This window comes from Oncorhynchus kisutch, linkage group LG23 (genome assembly GCF_002021735.2).
Source record: "Oncorhynchus kisutch isolate 150728-3 linkage group LG23, Okis_V2, whole genome shotgun sequence".
Classification (NCBI taxonomy): Eukaryota; Metazoa; Chordata; class Actinopteri; order Salmoniformes; family Salmonidae; genus Oncorhynchus; species Oncorhynchus kisutch.
In genome coordinates this window covers 43,392,978-43,414,185 of record NC_034196.2, presented here as the reverse complement: position 1 = coordinate 43,414,185, position 21,208 = coordinate 43,392,978, and the positions used below count along the sequence as shown (strand labels likewise).

Below are 21,208 nucleotides of genomic sequence, written 5' to 3'. Positions count from 1 at the left end.
TAACCCTTTACTAGTCCTGTATTAGAGTAGTACTAACCCTGTACTAGTCCTGTATTACAGTAGTACTAACCCTTTACTAGTCCTGTATTACAGTAGTACTAACCCTTTACTAGTCCTGTATTACAGTAGTACTAACCCTGTACTAGTCCTGTATTACAGTAGTACTAACCCTTTACTAGTCCTGTATTAGAGTAGTACTAACCCTTTACTAGTCCTGTATTACAGTAGTACTAACCCTTTACTAGTCCTGTATTACAGTAGTACTAACCCTTTACTAGTCCTGTATTACAGTAGTACTAACCCTTTACTAGTCCTGTATTAGAGTAGTACTAACCCTTTACTAGTCCTGTATTACAGTAGTACTAACCCTTTACTAGTCCTGTATTACAGTAGTACTAACCCTTTACTAGTCCTGTATTACAGTAGTACTAACCCTTTACTAGTCCTGTATTACAGTAGTACTAACCCTTTACTAGTCCTGTATTACAGTAGTACTAACCCTTTACTAGTCCTGTATTAGAGTAGTACTAACCCTTTACTAGTCCTGTATTACAGTAGTACTAACCCTTTACTAGTCCTGTATTAGAGTAGTACTAACCCTTTACTAGTCCTGTATTACAGTAGTACTAACCCTTTACTAGTCCTGTATTACAGTAGTACTAACCCTGTACTAGTCCTGTATTACAGTAGTACTAACCCTGTACTAGTCCTGTATTACAGTAGTACTAACCCTTTACTAGTCCTGTATTACAGTAGTACTAACCCTTTACTAGTCCTGTATTACAGTAGTACTAACCCTTTACTAGTCCTGTATTACAGTAGTACTAACCCTGTACTAGTCCTGTATTAGAGTAGTACTAACCCTTTACTAGTCCTGTATTACAGTAGTACTAACCCTTTACTAGTCCTGTATTACAGTAGTACTAACCCTTTACTAGTCCTGTATTACAGTAGTACTAACCCTTTACTAGTCCTGTATTACAGTAGTACTAACCCTGTACTAGTCCTGTATTACAGTAGTACTAACCCTTTACTAGTCCTGTATTACAGTAGTACTAACCCTGTACTAGTCCTGTATTACAGTAGTACTAACCCTGTACTAGTCCTGTATTAGAGTAGTACTAACCCTTTACTAGTCCTGTATTACAGTAGTACTAACCCTTTACTAGTCCTGTATTACAGTAGTACTAACCCTGTACTAGTCCTGTATTAGAGTAGTACTAACCCTTTACTAGTCCTGTATTACAGTAGTACTAACCCTTTACTAGTCCTGTATTACAGTAGTACTAACCCTGTACTAGTCCTGTATTAGAGTAGTACTAACCCTTTACTAGTCCTGTATTAGAGTAGTACTAACCCTTTACTAGTCCTGTATTACAGTAGTACTAACCCTTTACTAGTCCTGTATTAGAGTAGTACTAACCCTTTACTAGTCCTGTATTAGAGTAGTACTAACCCTGTACTAGTCCTGTATTAGAGTAGTACTAACCCTTTACTAGTCCTGTATTAGAGTAGTACTAACCCTTTACTAGTCCTGTATTACAGTAGTACTAACCCTTTACTAGTCCTGTATTACAGTAGTACTAACCCTTTACTAGTCCTGTATTAGAGTAGTACTAACCCTTTACTAGTCCTGTATTACAGTAGTACTAACCCTTTACTAGTCCTGTATTACAGTAGTACTAACCCTTTACTAGTCCTGTATTACAGTAGTACTAACCCTTTACTAGTCCTGTATTACAGTAGTACTAACCCTTTACTAGTCCTGTATTACAGTAGTACTAACCCTTTACTAGTCCTGTATTACAGTAGTACTAACCCTTTACTAGTCCTGTATTACAGTGGTACTAACCCTTTACTAGTCCTGTATTAGAGTAGTACTAACCCTTTACTAGTCCTGTATTACAGTAGTACTAACCCTTTACTAGTCCTGTATTACAGTAGTACTAACCCTTTACTAGTCCTGTATTAGAGTAGTACTAACCCTGTACTAGTCCTGTATTAGAGTAGTACTAACCCTGTACTAGTCCTGTATTAGAGTAGTACTAACCCTTTACTAGTCCTGTATTACAGTAGTACTAACCCTTTACTAGTCCTGTATTAGAGTAGTACTAACCCTGTACTAGTCCTGTATTAGAGTAGTACTAACCCTGTACTAGTCCTGTATTAGAGTAGTACTAACCCTTTACTAGTCCTGTATTACAGTAGTACTAACCCTTTACTAGTCCTGTATTAGAGTAGTACTAACCCTTTACTAGTCCTGTATTACAGTAGTACTAACCCTTTACTAGTCCTGTATTAGAGTAGTACTAACCCTTTACTAGTCCTGTATTAGAGTAGTACTAACCCTTTACTAGTCCTGTATTACAGTAGTACTAACCCTGTACTAGTCCTGTATTAGAGTAGTACTAACCCTTTACTAGTCCTGTATTACAGTAGTACTAACCCTGTACTAGTCCTGTATTAGAGTAGTACTAACCCTGTACTAGTCCTGTATTACAGTAGTACTAACCCTGTACTAGTCCTGTATTACAGTAGTACTAACCCTGTACTAGTCCTGTATTAGAGTAGTACTAACCCTGTACTAGTCCTGTATTACAGTAGTACTAACCCTTTACTAGTCCTGTATTACAGTAGTACTAACCCTTTACTAGTCCTGTATTACAGTAGTACTAACCCTTTACTAGTCCTGTATTACAGTAGTACTAACCCTTTACTAGTCCTGTATTAGAGTAGTACTAACCCTTTACTAGTCCTGTATTAGAGTAGTACTAACCCTTTACTAGTCCTGTATTACAGTAGTACTAACCCTTTACTAGTCCTGTATTACAGTAGTACTAACCCTTTACTAGTCCTGTATTACAGTAGTACTAACCCTTTACTAGTCCTGTATTACAGTAGTACTAACCCTTTACTAGTCCTGTATTACAGTAGTACTAACCCTTTACTAGTCCTGTATTACAGTAGTACTAACCATTTACTAGTCCTGTATTAGAGTAGTACTAACCCTTTACTAGTCCTGTATTACAGTAGTACTAACCCTTTACTAGTCCTGTATTACAGTAGTACTAACCCTGTACTAGTCCTGTATTACAGTAGTACTAACCCTTTACTAGTCCTGTATTAGAGTAGTACTAACCCTTTACTAGTCCTGTATTACAGTAGTACTAACCCTTTACTAGTCCTGTATTACAGTAGTACTAACCCTTTACTAGTCCTGTATTACAGTAGTACTAACCCTTTACTAGTCCTGTATTACAGTAGTACTAACCCTTTACTAGTCCTGTATTACAGTAGTACTAACCCTGTACTAGTCCTGTATTAGAGTAGTACTAACCCTAACCCTTTACTAGTCCTGTATTACAGTAGTACTAACCCTTTACTAGTCCTGTATTACAGTAGTACTAACCCTTTACTAGTCCTGTATTACAGTAGTACTAACCCTTTACTAGTCCTGTATTACAGTAGTACTAACCCTGTACTAGTCCTGTATTAGAGTAGTACTAACCCTTTACTAGTCCTGTATTACAGTAGTACTAACCCTTTACTAGTCCTGTATTACAGTAGTACTAACCCTTTACTAGTCCTGTATTACAGTAGTACTAACCCTTTACTAGTCCTGTATTACAGTAGTACTAACCCTGTACTAGTCCTGTATTACAGTAGTACTAACCCTGTACTAGTCCTGTATTACAGTAGTACTAACCCTTTACTAGTCCTGTATTAGAGTAGTACTAACCCTTTACTAGTCCTGTATTACAGTAGTACTAACCCTTTACTAGTCCTGTATTACAGTAGTACTAACCCTTTACTAGTCCTGTATTACAGTAGTACTAACCCTTTACTAGTCCTGTATTACAGTAGTACTAACCCTAACCCTTTACTAGTCCTGTATTAGAGTAGTACTAACCCTTTACTAGTCCTGTATTAGAGTAGTACTAACCCTTTACTAGTCCTGTATTAGAGTAGTACTAACCCTTTACTAGTCCTGTATTACAGTAGTACTAACCCATTACTAGTCCTGTATTAGAGTAGTACTAACCCTTTACTAGTCCTGTATTACAGTAGTACTAACCCTTTACTAGTCCTGTATTACAGTAGTACTAACCCTTTACTAGTCCTGTATTAGAGTAGTACTAACCCTAACCCTTTACTAGTCCTGTATTAGAGTAGTACTAACCCTTTACTAGTCCTGTATTAGAGTAGTACTAACCCTTTACTAGTCCTGTATTAGAGTAGTACTAACCCTAACCCTGTACTAGTCCTGTATTACAGTAGTACTAACCCTTTACTAGTCCTGTTTTACAGTAGTACTAACCCTTTACTAGTCCTGTATTAGAGTAGTACTAACCCTTTACTAGTCCTGTATTAGAGTAGTACTAACCCTAACCCTTTACTAGTCCTGTATTAGAGTAGTACTAACCCTGTACTAGTCCTGTATTAGAGTAGTACTAACCCTAACCCTTTACTAGTCCTGTATTAGAGTAGTACTAACCCTTTACTAGTCCTGTATTACAGTAGTACTAACCCTTTACTAGTCCTGTATTACAGTAGTACTAACCCTTTACTAGTCCTGTATTACAGTAGTACTAACCCTTTACTAGTCCTGTATTAGAGTAGTACTAACCCTTTACTGGTCCTGTATTACAGTAGTACTAACCCTTTACTAGTCCTGTATTACAGTAGTACTAACCCTTTACTAGTCCTGTATTACAGTAGTACTAACCCTTTACTAGTCCTGTATTACAGTAGTACTAACCCTAACCCTTTACTAGTCCTGTATTAGAGTAGTACTAACCCTTTACTAGTCCTGTATTACAGTAGTACTAACCCTTTACTAGTCCTGTATTACAGTAGTACTAACCCTTTACTAGTCCTGTATTAGAGTAGTACTAACCCTTTACTAGTCCTGTATTAGAGTAGTACTAACCCTTTACTAGTCCTGTATTACAGTAGTACTAACCCTTTACTAGTCCTGTATTAGAGTAGTACTAACCCTTTACTAGTCCTGTATTACAGTAGTACTAACCCTTTACTAGTCCTGTATTAGAGTAGTACTAACCCTTTACTAGTCCTGTATTAGAGTAGTACTAACCCTTTACTTGTCCTGTATTAGAGTAGTACTAACCCTTTACTAGTCCTGTATTAGAGTAGTACTAACCATTTACTAGTCCTGTATTAGAGTAGTACTAACCCTTTACTAGTCCTGTATTACAGTAGTACTAATCTTAACCCTTTACTAGTCCTGTATTAGAGTAGTACTAACCCTAACCCTGTACTAGTCCTGTATTAGAGTAGTACTAACCCTTTACTAGTCCTGTATTAGAGTAGTACTAACCCTAACCCTTTACTAGTCCTGTATTAGAGTAGTACTAACCCTTTACTAGTCCTGTATTACAGTAGTACTAACCCTTTACTAGTCCTGTATTAGAGTAGTACTAACCCTTTACTAGTCCTGTATTAGAGTAGTACTAACCCTGTACTAGTCCTGTATTAGAGTAGTACTAACCCTTTACTAGTCCTGTATTACAGTAGTACTAACCCTTTACTAGTCCTGTATTAGAGTAGTACTAACCATTTACTAGTCCTGTATTAGAGTAGTACTAACCCTTTACTAGTCCTGTATTACAGTAGTACTAATCTTAACCCTGTACTAGTCCTGTATTAGAGTAGTACTAACCCTAACCCTGTACTAGTCCTGTATTAGAGTAGTACTAACCCTTTACTAGTCCTGTATTAGAGTAGTACTAACCCTAACCCTGTACTAGTCCTGTATTAGAGTAGTACTAACCCTTTACTAGTCCTGTATTAGAGTAGTACTAACCCTTTACTAGTCCTGTATTAGAGTAGTACTAACCCTTTACTAGTCCTGTATTACAGTAGTACTAATCCTAACCCTGTACTAGTCCTGTATTAGAGTAGTACTAACCCTAACCCTGTACTAGTCCTGTATTAGAGTAGTACTAACCCTTTACTAGTCCTGTATTACAGTAGTACTAATCCTAACCCTGTACTAGTCCTGTATTAGAGTAGTACTAACCCTAACCCTTTACTAGTCCTGTATTAGAGTAGTACTAACCCTTTACTAGTCCTGTATTAGAGTAGTACTAACCCTTTACTAGTCCTGTATTAGAGTAGTACTAACCCTTTACTAGTCCTGTATTAGAGTAGTACTAACCCCAACCCTGTACTAGTCCTGTATTAGAGTAGAACTAACCCTTTACTAGTCCTGTATTAGAGTAGTACTAACCCTTTACTAGTCCTGTATTAGAGTAGTACTAACCCTTTACTAGTCCTGTATTAGAGTAGTACTAACCCTATACTAGTCCTGTATTAGAGTAGTACTAACCCTTTACTAGTCCTGTATTAGAGTAGTACTAACCCTTTACTAGTCCTGTATTAGAGTAGTACTAACCCTGTACTAGTCCTGTATTAGAGTAGTACTAACCCTTTACTAGTCCTGTATTAGAGTAGTACTAACCCTGTACTAGTCCTGTATTAGAGTAGTACTAACCCTTTACTAGTCCTGTATTAGAGTAGTACTAACCCTTTACTAGTCCTGTATTAGAGTAGTACTAACCCTTTACTAGTCCTGTATTAGAGTAGTACTAACCCTGTACTAGTCCTGTATTAGAGTAGTACTAACCCTTTACTAGTCCTGTATTAGAGTAGTACTAACTCTTTACTAGTCCTGTATTAGAGTAGTACTAACCCTTTACTAGTCCTGTATTAGAGTAGTACTAACCCTTTACTAGTCCTGTATTAGAGTAGTACTAACCCTAACCCTGTACTAGTCCTGTATTAGAGTAGTACTAACCCTGTACTAGTCCTGTATTAGAGTAGTACTAACCCTAACCCTGTACTAGTCCTGTATATGGGGGATAGGAAATGATGCCGACAATTACATTGACAGAAGCTACATTCTGTCTGCAATATCTACCCCCATAAGCACAAAGAGATCTGGGACCAGGCTAGTTAATATACCTGAGATATACAGATAAAACTACACCTAAAGTCAGCTGGTTTTATGGAACTGAATTGCGTGGTGCTTCTATTTTAGTCTTGTAGCAGAGTAGCATTTCATTCAAATAAAATCTAAAAGGCAGAGAGTGTACCTGGTTGAGCCTCTCTACAGAGGGCGAGGAGTGGGATCTGAAGTGCTGTGGTGCAGGCCTCTCCTCAGAGTGCTCTAGAAGATCCTCCGCTGAGGCGGACTTCCCAGAGCTGCGGGCTGGAGCCGTTCTTTCAAAGGCCACATCGCCTCGCTGGCTCCGGAAAGCCTCGTAGGCCTTGGCTGGGACTCCCTCCAGAGGCCTGTTGGATCCAGTGGGGTATTGGTGGGAGGTGGAGACTGAGGTGGGGGCCTGGGCATGGATGTGTGGTGTGGTCACCCTGCCTGGGTAGATACTGTCCTGGAGCTGCAGACCAGGAGGCAGGGTGGAGCAGAGCCTTTCCTCACCAGACAGGCTCCTTTCTGGGCCAAACAGATCCTGGAGAGAGGCTAGGCTGGTGGTGGAGGTGGAAGAGACACTCTGGGTGTCTGTGAAGGGCTGGAGGTAGGCACTGTGGGGCCGGTGACGATGCCGTCTCTCCTCGGACCTGTCCCTGTCCCTGTCTGTCCTCCAGCCTCTCTTCCTCTCCATGTAGTCGGCCAGGGCATCCTGCTGCAGCTGCCAGAGCTCCGGCCGGGAGACGGCTAGACCAGCCCGGGAGCCCTGGAGGGCCTGAGGAGCCTGGGAGCTGGAGCTCAGGCTGCGACTGGTTGCCACCTCAAACATCCTCCTGCGGTCTGCCACGCTGGTCTCTGTGCCTTGGAACAGGATCTGCTGGTGCTGGGCACTCCTCCTCGGGTCAGACTCTAACCCCACCTAGAAGAGAGGCACAGAGTCAGTGCAGCCCCCCCCCCCCCCTGAATGGAGGGCAGTAAGGTAGCACAGTGATGTTAGTGATGTTGCATACATGAAGTAAACACATGGTGGGTCGATTTCCACAACAACTACGAGCGTTAAAAGCCTGAGACTAGAACCACACTGTAGCAGTGTAAAGCACGTCCGTGCACAGATCATCTGTGATTGCGCTCATCTCAATATCGGCGGTGGTGTTTGTTGCAATGCCACCTCGCTGAGTCTACCTTTAAGTACTTTGATCCAAGATGGCGGCATCCTGGATACGTTCACCTACCTCGTGCATGCTCTCTGGCTCAGAGTACGATCTCTTCTTCTGCTCCATGGTGAGCCTCTTACGCCCACCGATTCGGGCCGGGACTGGTGGGCCCAAGGCTGGGACACTGGGGAGCTCTGGGGGGCTGAACCTCTCGGGCTTGGGGGTAACAACGTGCCTCTCTTTGGGGGTGTGAGGGGAGGGAGAGGTGGTTGGGGCTGGGACTGGTTCTGGGGTGGTGATCGTGTGCCTCTCTTTGGGGGTGTGAGGGGAGGGAGAGGTGGTTGGGGCTGGGACTGGGTCTGGGGTCGTGATCGTGTGCCTCTCTTTGGGGGTGTGAGGGGACAGGGGAGTGGCTGGGGCGGAGGCTGGGACAGTGGTGGTGACAATGGAGGATTTGGGACCGGTCTTGGGGGCCACTGCCTTCCGCTCCAAGGATAAGTGCTTAGCGGGGACAGGAGGGGGGTTGTTGTTGACACCAGGAGGGGCGTTGTTGTTGACACCAGGAGGGGGGTTGTTGGAGCTCTGGTTAGAGCTGGAGCTGATTCCCAGTTCCCTGCGTCTGAAGGAGGTGGATCGGAGCACCTTGGACTGGGCGTCCTTGATACTGTCCCTGTAGGCCCGGTTAAAAGACGTGTCCTGGATGGTCCCCAGTAGGTCCTGCAGGTCATCCCTCCAATGGAACTCTCTGCCAGAATCACAATCACTTTTATTAGCTACGCATATTAACTACAATAAACTGAACAGATATAATTCACATTAGGTACAGTAGAGCAGTTACCTGTCCCTGTCATGGCCGTTCTCCTCCTGGCTCCCCAGTTGGAAGGTGCTCCTGCTCCTCTGTAGGGCCGAGCCAGGGTTAGGGTCCATGGGGTTAGGCTGGTGGTGGGGGTCCCTGGAGGTCTGGGGCTTGGCTTGGTCATAACTTCCTGGCCTCTGCTGCTCTGCGTAATGATGACCCTTGTGGGCCACCGTAGTTTTCCCATGATGTGCGCTAGAGGTGGAGCTCAGTGTTCTGCAGGTGCTGCTGGGGCTGCTGCTTCTCTCCAGCATGTTACGCAGGTCATCCATACCAGTACCATAGCTCATGGCCCTCTCATGGTGCTTGGGCTGAGGCTGGGGCAGAGTTGGACGGGAGGAGGAGGAGGGTCCCAGGTTGGTGTGGGTGGCATTGATGCTTTGACTCCTCTGCTTCCTCTGCTCGTGGCGCTCAAACCGGTTTACCTTCTCCAGGACAGACGGGTTCCTCTGGTGGCTGCTCCGACTCCTAGTGGAGCTCTCTGGACTGGCACAACGCTGAACCTCCGCTAGGGCATTCTCTAGCCGGGTCAGGGGGTGCTCTGGTCCTCTCTGGTTCTTCTGGTGGTGGGGTGGACTGGGGTCGCTGTAGTGCCGGATGGGGGACCTGGACCTCTGGTTGTTGACCCGATGATCAGGCCCTTTGGCTGGGGTACTGCTAGTCCTGATCCGCTGAGGAGCGTGGACCTTGGATATCTTAGTGGGCATGGTAGTGGGAGGCTGAGGGTCTGGATGGCTGTGTTCAGTGTGTCTGACCTGATGCTTCTCAGTGTAACTCTCTGAGCCCTGGGAATACCTGGGTAGCCTCTCTCTCCGCGGCTGGACTGGAGTGTATGGGTCCCTCCTCTCCTGGCCTATGGACTGGGCTGAGGAGGGTCTGTACACCTGACCCTGTCCATGACCCTGCTGGCTCTGCCTTCGGGAGACAGTTTGTCCCTCCCCCTTCAAATGAGACCCGGAGAGACCCAGTTTGGTTTGGGTCTCCTCATGTCCTCTGTCACCCCCTCTGTTAACAGGCTGGGCTGGCTGTTTGGTTGGAGGCGGAGCTAAGTCATGATGCTGAAGCTGGTTGGAACAGGTGACATAAGAGTTGAAAGTGTTGCTTTGGTATCCGTTCTCTACAGATACCTCGATCCCTGTATCCACACTGACCCCCACCCCTAACCCCTGGAGCTCTCTCTGTCTGCTCAGACTGCTCTCCCTGGCCAGGCCTGGGTACACACTGCTGGGGCTGGGACTGGGGCTGCTGGTGGGCATCTGTGCATAGTGGGTCTCCGGAGGGGGCACGGGGTAGATGCCCTGAGGCGACATGAGGCGGCCAGATGTATTCTGGGGCTGAGGGGGCTGGGGGACTTGACCCACGCCCTGTTTGGGCTTGATGGTGGGGCTAGAAGAAGAAGAAGAAGAAGAAGAAGAAGAGGAAGAACCTTTACAACAAGGAGAAACTGGAACAAAGACAACGAACAGCAACAACAGAACAGGAGAAACTGGAACAAAGACAACGAACAGCAACAACAGAACAGGAGAAACTGGAACAAAGACAACGAACAGCAACAACAGAACAGGAGAAACTGGAACAAAGACAACGAACAGCAACAACAGAACAGGAGAAACTGGAACAAAGACAACGAACAGCAACAACAGAACAGGAGAAACTGGAACAAAGACAACGAACAGCAACAACAGAACAGGTAACTGCCAAAATAATGGAAACACTTCAGTAAATGAGGGATACAAAGTACGGTGCAATTCGGGAAAGTATTCAAGACCCCTTGACTTTTTCCACATTTTGTTACGTTACAGCCTTATTCTGAAATTGATTCAATTATTTTCCCCTCAACAATCTACACACAATACCCCATAATGACATCACAATACCCCATAATGACATCACAATACCCCATAATGACATCACAATACCCCATAATGACATCACAATACCCCATAATGACAAAGCGAAAACAGTTTTTTTTAAATGTTGGCAAATCTATTTTTAAAAAACAGCAAATACTTATTTACATAAGTATTCAGCCTCTTTGCTATGAGACTCGCTAAATTGAGCTCAGATGCATCCTGTTTCCAATGATCATCCTTGAGATGTTTCTACAACTTGACTGGAGTCCACCTGTGGTAAATTCAATTGATCGGACATGATTTGGAAAGGCACACACCTGTCTATATAAGGTCCCACAGTTGACAGTGCATGTCAGAGCAGGACTAGTAAAGGGTTAGGGTTAGTACTACTCCACAGTTGACAGTTCCTATCAGTGATATGTACATGTAGACATATAGCACTGACGTCAGGTACAAAAGCACAGCTCCTGACTCACGCAGAAGCCAATGGATACAATAGAATAAATACCTGCTCTCAGGACTCTTCTCTATGACGGTGTGGAGCTGGCCCTCGGCCCCGTAGGAGCCCTTCCCCGAGCCGGAGGCCACGGAGCCAGAGGAGTGGTACCAGGAGGAGGTGGACCCCTTGTGGAGAGCCCTGAGGGAGCGAGTCTGCTCCAGGCTGGACCAGGAATTGGGCCTCTCGTGGTGCCTGATCGCCGCGTAGCTGTCACTCCGCATGGGAGGAGCCGGCGCCCCCTTCAGGCTTTCATAGGAACTGCGGCTGGCAGATTGAGACTGACCCCAGATTGGTCCAACGCTGTGTCGTTTGGGGTTACTACCGTCGTTGCTTCCGCCACTGCTGTTACTACAGCTACTACTGCCGCGGTGACAGGAGGCCTTGCCCCCACTATGAGAACCCGCTCCGCCGGCCTCGTGGTTGCGTAGCAACGCAGCAGAGCTGACCTCGTGCTCTTGGGCACCTCCCTGCTGGGGGTCGTAGAACGTACGGATGTATCGGATGTCAGCATGCTGCATGACCTCCGCCACGGCCCCTCCCCCTCCTCCGCTAACCCCACCCCTCTGTGGAACCGTCTCCATGGAGTATGACCTCTCCTTACTAAAGGTCGGAGCGGCCACTAGGTACTCTGGGATACTAGAGCTGGTAGAGAAGGAGGAGTAGGCTGAGTCCCTTTTGCTGTGAAGGTGGTCCATGCTGTTGGAGGACTTGGAGGCAGACAGCTGGTGGCAGGAAGAACTGTAGAGAGGAGAGGAGAGGAGAGGAGAGGAGAGGAGAGGAGAGGAGAGGAGAGGAGAGGAGAGGAGAGGAGAGGAGAGGAGAGGAGAGGAGAGGAGAGGAGAGGAGAGGAGAGGAGAGGAGAGGAGAGGAGAGGAGAGGAGAGGAGAGGAGAGGAGAGGAGAGGAGAGGAGAGGAGAGGAGTTATTTGATCCTTGAATTGAATGATTTGATAACATACTAAAGGTAGCAGACTGAGACACCGGAGACAGACAGCATTACACACATTGAAAATGATTGAGGATAAAAAAAGGCCCTATTAACAAGAGCAGCACCTGTAGGCTGGGTGGCCGTGGTGCTCCCCAAGGCTCTCCATACTTCCTCTAGAACTGTACTGGTCTGGACTCTTCCTCAGGTAACCTGGGTCGTAACCTGACAGGTCTGTAGTGGACGCACTGTGGAAGAGGAGAGAGATGGAAAGAGAGAGAGAGAGTTACATTTCAAAATAATTTAGCGATAGACAGCAATAGACTCGTAACCAAAGAGTTGCCTGCATACTATACTACTACTGACCAGGGCCCTATTCCCTACATAGTACACTACTACTGACCAGGGCCCTATTCCCTACATACTACACTACTACTGACCAGGGCCATATTCCCTACATACTATACTACTACTGACCAGGGCCCTATTCCCTACATACTACACTACTACTGACCAGGGCCCCATTCCCTACATAGTACACTACTACTGACCAGGGCCCTATTCCCTACATAGTACACTACTACTGACCAGGGCCCTATTCCCTACATAGTACACTACTACTGACCAGGACCCTATTCCCTACATACTATACTACTACTGACCAGGGCCCTATTCCCTACATAGTACACTACTACTGACCAGGGCCATATTCCCTACATACTACACTACTACTGACCAGGGCCCTATTCCCTACATACTACACTACTACTGACCAGGACCCTATTCCCTACATAGTACACTACTACTGACCAGGGCCCTATTCCCTACATACTATACTACTACTGACCAGGGCCATATTCCCTACATACTATACTACTACTGACCAGGGCCCTATTCCCTACATACTACACTACTACTGACCAGGGCCCTATTCCCTACATAGTACACTACTACTGACCAGGGCCCTATTCCCTACATACTATACTACTACTGACCAGGGCCATATTCCCTACATACTACACTACTACTGACCAGGGCCCTATTCCCTACATAGTACACTACTACTGACCAGGGCCCTATTCCCTACATACTATACTACTACTGACCAGGGCCATATTCCCTACATACTACACTACTACTGACCAGGGCCCTATTCCCTACATAGTACACTACTCCTGGCTAGAGCCAGGTCACTGTCTGTCTGTATGTAGTCTGCATGTCTGTATGTAGTCTGCATGTCTGTGTGTAGTCTACATGTCTGTGTGTAGTCTGCATGTATGTGTGTGTAGTCTGCATGTCTGTATGTAGTCTGCATGTCTGTGTGTAGTCTACATATCTGTGTGTAGTCTGCATGTCTGTGTGTAGTCTGCATGTCTGTGTGTGTAGTCTGCATGTCTGTGTGTGTAGTCTGCATGTCTGTGTGTAGTCTGCATGTCTGTGTATAGTCTGCATGTCTGTGTGTAGTCTGCATGTCTGTGTGTAGTCTGCATGTCTGTGTATAGTCTGCATGTCTGTGTGTAGTCTGCATGTCTGTGTGTAGTCTGCATGTCTGTGTGTAGTCTGCATGTCTGTGTGTAGTCTATATGTCTGTGTGTAGTCTACATGTCTGTGTGTAGTCTACATGTATGTGTGTAGTCTACATGCATGTGTGTAGTCTGCATGTGTAGTCTACATGTCTGTGTGTAGTCTGCATGTCTGTGTGTAGTCTGCATGTCTGTCTGTGTAGTCTACATGTCTGTGTGTAGTCTGCATGTCTGTGTGTAGTCTGCATGTCTGTGTGTAGTCTGCATGTATGTCTGTGTAGTCTGCATGTCTGTGTGTAGTCTACATGTCTGTGTGTGTAGTCTGCATGTCTGTGTGTAGTCTACATGTCTGTGTGTGTAGTCTTCATGTCTGTGTGTGTAGTCTTCATGTCTGTGTGTGTAGTCTGCATGTCTGTGTGTGTAGTCTTCATGTCTGTGTGTGTGTTGGGGGATGGTGGAGGCCCAGTGTTGGTTGGTATTTCTGCAGTGGTAATGAATGTGATGAGGACGTCACAGCTCTGGGATCAGCACAATCGCTCTCATAGCAACGTTCCCTCATCCATGAGTAACACAGTTGCATTACCCTCTTCTACATTACTCTCAGAACTGAAGAGGCTGCAATGTGCCTCTCTCTGCCTCTCTCTGCCTCTCTCTGCCTCTCTCTCTGCCTCTCTCTCTCTCTCTCTCTCTCTCTCTCTCTCTCTCTCTCTCTCTCCTCTCTCTCTCTCTCTCTCTCTCTCTCTCTCTCTCTCTCTCTCTCTCTCTCTCTCTCTCTCTCTCTCTCTCTCTCTCTCTCTCTCTCTCTCTCTCTCCTCTCTCTCTCTCTCTCTCTCTCTCTCTCTCTCTCTCTCTCTCTCTCTCTCTCTCTCTCTCTCTCTCTCTCTCTCTCTCTCTCTCTCTCTCTCTCTCTCTTCTCTCTCTCCTCTCTCTCTCTCTCTCTCTCTCTCTCTCTCTCTCTCTCTCTCTCTCTCTCTCTCTCTCTCTCTCTCTCTCTCTCTCTCTCTCCAAATAACACTGCAACCGCATTGGACGCTCCGAGTGGGAGTCAGAGTTGTCATGGGAACGGTAGAGGTGAGGTGTCATCAGGAATGTCCCTCTGTAGTTGAAAGATGACGTCAATACCCACCTCCCCTCTCTTTGTGTGTGTGTAACCCTCGATAACATATAAACAAACTGTTCTGTCCAGAATACATCTACATTACAGGCAGTTGGCCTCAAACTCTGTACCGTAACACCCTGTATATAGTCTCCACATTGACTCTGTGCCGTAACACCCTGTATATAGTCTCCACATTGACTCTGTACCGGTACCCCCTGTATATAGCATCCACATTGACTCTGTACCGGTACCCCCTGTATATAGCCTCCACATTGACTCTGTACTGGAACCCCCTGTATATAGTCTCTACATTGACTCTGTACCTGTACCCCCTGTATATAGCCTCCACATTGACTCTGTACCGGTACCCCCTCTATATAGCCTCCACATTGACTCTGTACCGTAACACCCTGTATATAGCCTCCACATTGACTCTGTACCGTAAAACCCTGTACATAGCCTCCACATTGACTCTGTACCGTAACACCCTGTATATAGCCTCCACATTGATTCTGTTCCGATACCCCCTGTATATAGTCTCCACATTGACTCTGTACCGGTACCCCCTGTATATAGCCTCCACATTGACTCTGTACCGTAACACCCTGTATATAGTCTCCACATTGACTCTGTACCGTAACACCCTGTATATAGCCTCCACATTGACTCTGTACCGTAACACCCTGTATATAGCCTCCACATTGACTCTGTACCGTAACACCCTGTATATAGCCTCCACATTGACTCGATCATCGATGCTTGGCTGCCGTTTGACAAATAAAAAGAATCTTGCAAATTTTGTCCCTAATAATCTGGTCATGTAGGCTATACGTGAGCTCCAATGGCGCACAGATACAGAACAATCTAGAAAGGATACACAGATACAGAACGATCTAGAACGGAGGGTCCAATACTGAAGTGGGCACACTCGCTAAATAACGCAAATTGTTTTGTGAGAAAACGATAAGTAGATTTGAAAATGCGATTTAAAGCCATTTAACTTTTATTTTTTATTAGGTGAGAATTTAACTGCAAAGTGTATTTTTATTTGTGTTTACTACGTAACATTGTACAGTTGAAGTCGGAAGTTTACATACACTTAGGTCGGAGTCATTAAAACTCATTTTTCAACCACTCCACAAATGTATTGTTTAACAAACTATAGCTTTGGCAAGTCAATTAGGACATCTATTTTGTGCATGACACAAGTAATTTTTACAACAATTGTTTACAAACAGATTATTTCCAGTGGGTCAGAAGTTTACATACACTAAGTTGACTGTGCCTTTAAACAGCTTGGAAAATTCCAGGAAATTATGTCATGGCTTTAGAATCTTCTGATAGGCTAATTGACTTAATTTGAGTCAATTGGAAGTGTACCTGTGGAAGTATTTTGAGGCCTACCTTCAAACTCAGTGCCAGGAAATTATGTCATGGCTTTAGAATCTTCTGATAGGCTAATTGACTTCATTTGAGTCAATTGGAGGTGTACCTGTGGAAGTATTTCGAGGCCTACCTTCAAACTCAGTGCCTCTTTGCTTGACATCATGGAAAATCAAAAGAAATCAGCCAAGACCTCAGAAAAAAATTGTATACCTCCACAAGTCTGGTTCATTCTTGGGAGCAATTTCCAAACGCCTGAAGGTACCACGTTCATCTGTTCAAACAATAGTACGCAAGTATAAACACCATGGGACCACGCAGCCATCATACCGCTCAGGAAGGAAATGCGTTCTGTCTCCTAGAGATGAACGTACTTTGGTGCGAAAAGATGCTGGGGGAAACAGGTACAAATGTATCTATATCCACAGTAAAACGAGTCCTATATCGACATAACCTGAAAGGCCGCTCAGCAAGGAAGAAGCCACTACTCCAAAACCACCATAAAAAAGCCAGACTACGGTTTGCAACTGCACATGGGGACAAAGATCATACTTTTTGGAGAAATGTCCTCTGGTCTGATGAAACAAAAATAGAACTGTTTGGCTATAATGACCATCGTTATGTTTGGAGGAAAAAGAGGGAGGCTTGCAAGCCGAAGAACACCATCCCAACCGTGAAGCACAGGGGTGCCCCATCATGTTATGGGGGTGTTTTGCTGCAGGATGGACTGGTGCACTTCACAAAATAGATGGCTCATGAGGCAGGAACATTATGTGGATATATTGAAGCAACATCTCAAGACACAGGAAGTTGAAGCTTGGTCGCAAATGGGTCTTCCTTAATGGACAATGACCCCAAGCATACTTCCAAAGTTGTGGCAAAATGGCTTAAGGACAACAAAGTCAAGGTATTGGAGCTGCCATCACAAAGCCCTGACCTCAATCCTATAGAAAATGTGTGGGCAGAACTGAAAAAGGGTGTGCGAGCAAGGAGGCCTACAAACCTGACTCAGTTACACCAGCTCTGCCCGGACGAATGGGCCAAAATTCACCCAAATTATTGTGGGAAGCTTGTGGAAGGCGACCTGCAACGTTTGACCCAAGTTAAACTATTTAAAGGCAATGCTACCAAATACTAATTGAGTGTATGTGAACTTCTGACCCACTGGGAATGTGATTAAATAAATAAAAGCTGAAATAAATCATTCTCTCTACTATTATTCTGACATTTCACATTCTTAAAATAAAGTGGTGATCCTAACTGACCTAAGACAGGGAATGTTTACTAGGATTAAATATCAGGAATTGTGAAAAACTGGGTTTAAATGTATTTGGCTAAGGTGTATGTAAACTTCCGACTTCAACTGTATTTGCAAAAAGTCAATTTGATGGAAACATCTCTGGTGTTTTTATGCAGATTTTAAAATATTTGCATGAAAATCTGTCGCCAATTGGAAGGTGTTCAGATGCAATCATTGAATAACCAACGTTTTGGCAGACAAGCTGTCTTCATCAGGGTATAATCATAACCTACTTAACATGTTTAAGAATGTTTAAAATTTATAGAAAAATGTATTAAAAAATGGATAAACCTGGTCCTGTGTTCACCCCTCCATCGCTACAAAACTGTAAAAGTACTTTGTGACACCTGTTTAAAAAAAATGGCTTTAGAAATATATTTGATTTATTGATTACTTAATTGATTGATTTATCACTTGATTGATTGATTGATTGACTAACCTGGAGTTGAATGTGTGATGCCAGGGAGGGTCTATGGTGCCCTGGGATATCTGCACCATGCTGGGGTCTGGCTGGCCCTCGCCTAGTTTGGTGGAGTGCCACGAGTGTGGTCTGGAGACGGGCTCGCTGCGTCTGTAGAACAGAACAGAAAGTGAGGTGTGGAGACGGGCTCACTGTGTCTGTAGAACAGAACAGAAAGTGAGGTGTGGAGACGGGCTCGCTACGTCTGAGGGAGAGAGACAGCTCAGATAGAGGGAGAGGACTATGCATGCTAAGTCACACACATGAACTCAGTCACACACGCGAACACAGGCCTGCACACACACACACACATAGCATAACAACAAAAACAGAACTATATGACACAGACCAACAATAAGGAACGCAGTACACACTCCCGGGATTTCCATAACGACAAACAACAAAGATGTACCAGTAATCATACCATGTCTTTTAGGCTGCTGGGAGATCCTTGAACTAAACATTCAAACCACTAGAAGAAATTGAGAAGAGTGTGGGGCCTAGGATCAATCCTTGGGGTACTCCCTTGGTGACAGGCAGTGGCTGAGATAGCAGATGTTCTGACTTTATACACTGCACTCTTTGAGGTAGTTAGCAAACCAGATCAAAGACCCCTCAGAGACACCAATACTCCTTAGCCGGACCACAAAAATGGAATGGTCAACCGCATCAAAAGCTTTGTCCAAGTCAATAAAAATAGCAGCACATTGCTCAGAATCAAGGGTAATGGTGATATAATTTAGGACCTTTAAGGTTGCAGTGACACATCCATAACCTGAGCAGAAACCAGATTGTATACCAGACAGAATACTATAGACATCAAGAAAGCCAGTCAAGTTTTTCCAACATTTTTGATAAAACAGGGCAAAATCAAAATAGGCCTATAACAGTTAAGATCAGCTTGATCTGCCCCCTTTAAATAAAGGATGAACCGTGGCTGTCTTCCAAGCAATGGGAACCTCCCCAGAGAAGAGAGACAGGTTAAAAAAGGTCAGAGATAGTCTTGGTGATGATAGGGGCTGCAACCTTAAAGAAGAAAGGTTCTGTTACATAAAGTCTTTATATCTTTTTTATAAATTTTTAAAATTTATTTTACCTTTATTTAACTAGGCAAGTCAGTTAAGAACAAATTCTTATTTTCAATGACGGCCTAGGAACAGTGGGTTAACTGCCTTGTTCAGGGGCAGAACGACAGATTTGTACCTTGTCAGCTCGGGTGTTTTGAACTTGCAACCTTCCAGTTACTAGTCCAACGCTCTAACCACTAGGCTACCCTGCCGCCCCATCTAATAATACACATAATGGAGTTACAGCCCAGAGACCCATACTGTCATTCCATGCATGGCTCTGCTATAGTCTAATAACTGTCAAGGCTTATGTGTTGTTATGTAAGCGACAAGCTGGAAGGTATTAGCGTTTGGAGGGAAGCACAGGGGGAATCACAACCAACATATTAACGTAGTTAGGCAAATCAGATCGCATCGCAATGCCTCAGAGGGTTTATGACCATTTGTTGATGATTCATTACAGCTGTGAACACTGCCTGTGAATCAGACCTGGGTTGAAATAGTATTTGAAATCTTTAAAAACACTTTAAATGTTTTTTCTACTAGTCTGGAGTCCCCTGATGGACAGGGTTACTAGTCTGTCTGGAGTCCCCCACTGGACAGGGGTTACTAGTCTGTCTGGAGTCCCCTGATGGACAGGGGTTACTAGTCTGTCTGGAGTCCTCCACTGGACAGGGGTTACTAGTCTGTCTGGAGTCCCCTGATGGACAGGGGTTACTAGTCTGTCTGGAGTCCCCCACTGGACAGGGTTACTAGTCTGTCTGGAGTCCCCCACTGGACAGGGTTACTAGTCTGTCTGGAGTCTCCTGATGGACAGGGGTTACTAGTCTGTCTGGAGTCCTCTGATGGACAGGGGGTAATAGTCTGTCTGGAGTCCCCTGATGGTCAGGGGTTACTAGTCTGTCTGGAGTCCCCCACTGGACAGGGTTACTAGTCTGTCTGGAGTCCCCTGATGGACAGGGGTTACTAGTCTGTCTGGAGTCCCCTGATGGACAGGGTTACTAGTCTGTCTGGAGTCCCCCACTGGACAGGGGTTACTAGTCTGTCTGGAGTCCCCTGATGGACAGGGGTTACTAGTCTGTCTGGAGTCCCCTGATGGACAGGGGTTACTAGTCTGTCTGGAGTCCCCCACTGGACAGGGGTTACTAGTCTGCACTATTGCGACTATTCTATTGGTTCCATTGTACCAGGCAAGGTATTTTAAATGATTTCAAATAGCATTTGAAGCCAGGTCTGCAGTGAATGGTAATGAATGACCAACTAAACATCAGCTGGTGGGTGGGTTTGTTGGTCACTATACAAGGACGCATCGTGAAGAAGTAATCAATATGGTTTCCAACCCAAGATGTTATCTTCTTCAACAGAAGCCCTGAGCTGTTGCTGTTTTTATAACATGTTTTTATAGATAGATGACCAGACTGCTACTTTGTGCTACAACACAAATGCAATAACTTAACAGCAACCAGGATGCAACAGTGAAACAGTGACTAACATATACTAATCTTTGAGAAGTGAATTGTTGCTTGAGATTAACCATGGCAACCAGAAACAGCTCTTGTATGAACCACATTTGACTGGTTCCCAGAAGGCCTTTGATGCCTTAACAGGGAAATACCCATACACCCTTTATCCAATGAGCTGCCTACACCAATACCCATACACCCTTTATCCAATGAGCCGCCTACACCAATACCCATACACCCTTTATCCAATGAGCTGCCTACACCAATACCCATACACCCTTTATCCAATGAGCTGTCTACACCAATACCCATACACCCTTTATCCAATGAGCTGTCTACACCAATACCCATACACCCTTTATCCAATGAGCTGCCTACACCAATACCCATACACCCTTTATCCAATGAGCTGCCTACACCAATACCCATACACCCTTTATCCAATGAGCTGCCTACACCAATACCCATACACCCTTTATCCAATGAGCTGTCTACACCACATGCAGCTTGCTTAGTACATTGTGTGCTACTCCTGGGAGTGTTTTGTCAAGTCATCCGGTTTAAACCCTGATATTGAACCCTATTGGACATACAGAGGAGGAGAGGAGGTTGGGATAACACTAGTGATCCTACTGAAGCTTTATTTTTCCTGTAAGGGGACATCTTGTGTCCAAAAAA

General features: G+C 44.6%; 1 protein-coding gene across 4 annotated transcripts in view; it reads right to left on the bottom strand.

Annotated features, from left to right (window-relative positions):
- The window catches only part of LOC109868750 (protein Shroom3), a 128,945-nt gene that overhangs the window by 26,134 nt on the left and 81,603 nt on the right, over positions 1 to 21,208 (bottom strand). For all 4 annotated transcript variants that reach the window (XM_031802419.1, XM_031802421.1, XM_031802420.1 and 1 more), the window contains 6 exons: positions 17,980 to 18,111; positions 12,364 to 12,483; positions 11,321 to 12,049; positions 8,942 to 10,345; positions 8,182 to 8,848; positions 7,116 to 7,868 (listed from right to left, as the gene is read on the bottom strand). In XM_031802419.1, the coding sequence (XP_031658279.1) occupies positions 7,116 to 7,868; positions 8,182 to 8,848; positions 8,942 to 10,345; positions 11,321 to 12,049; positions 12,364 to 12,483; positions 17,980 to 18,111 (3,805 nt within the window). The remainder of the gene's footprint in view (positions 1 to 7,115; positions 7,869 to 8,181; positions 8,849 to 8,941; positions 10,346 to 11,320; positions 12,050 to 12,363; positions 12,484 to 17,979; positions 18,112 to 21,208) is intronic.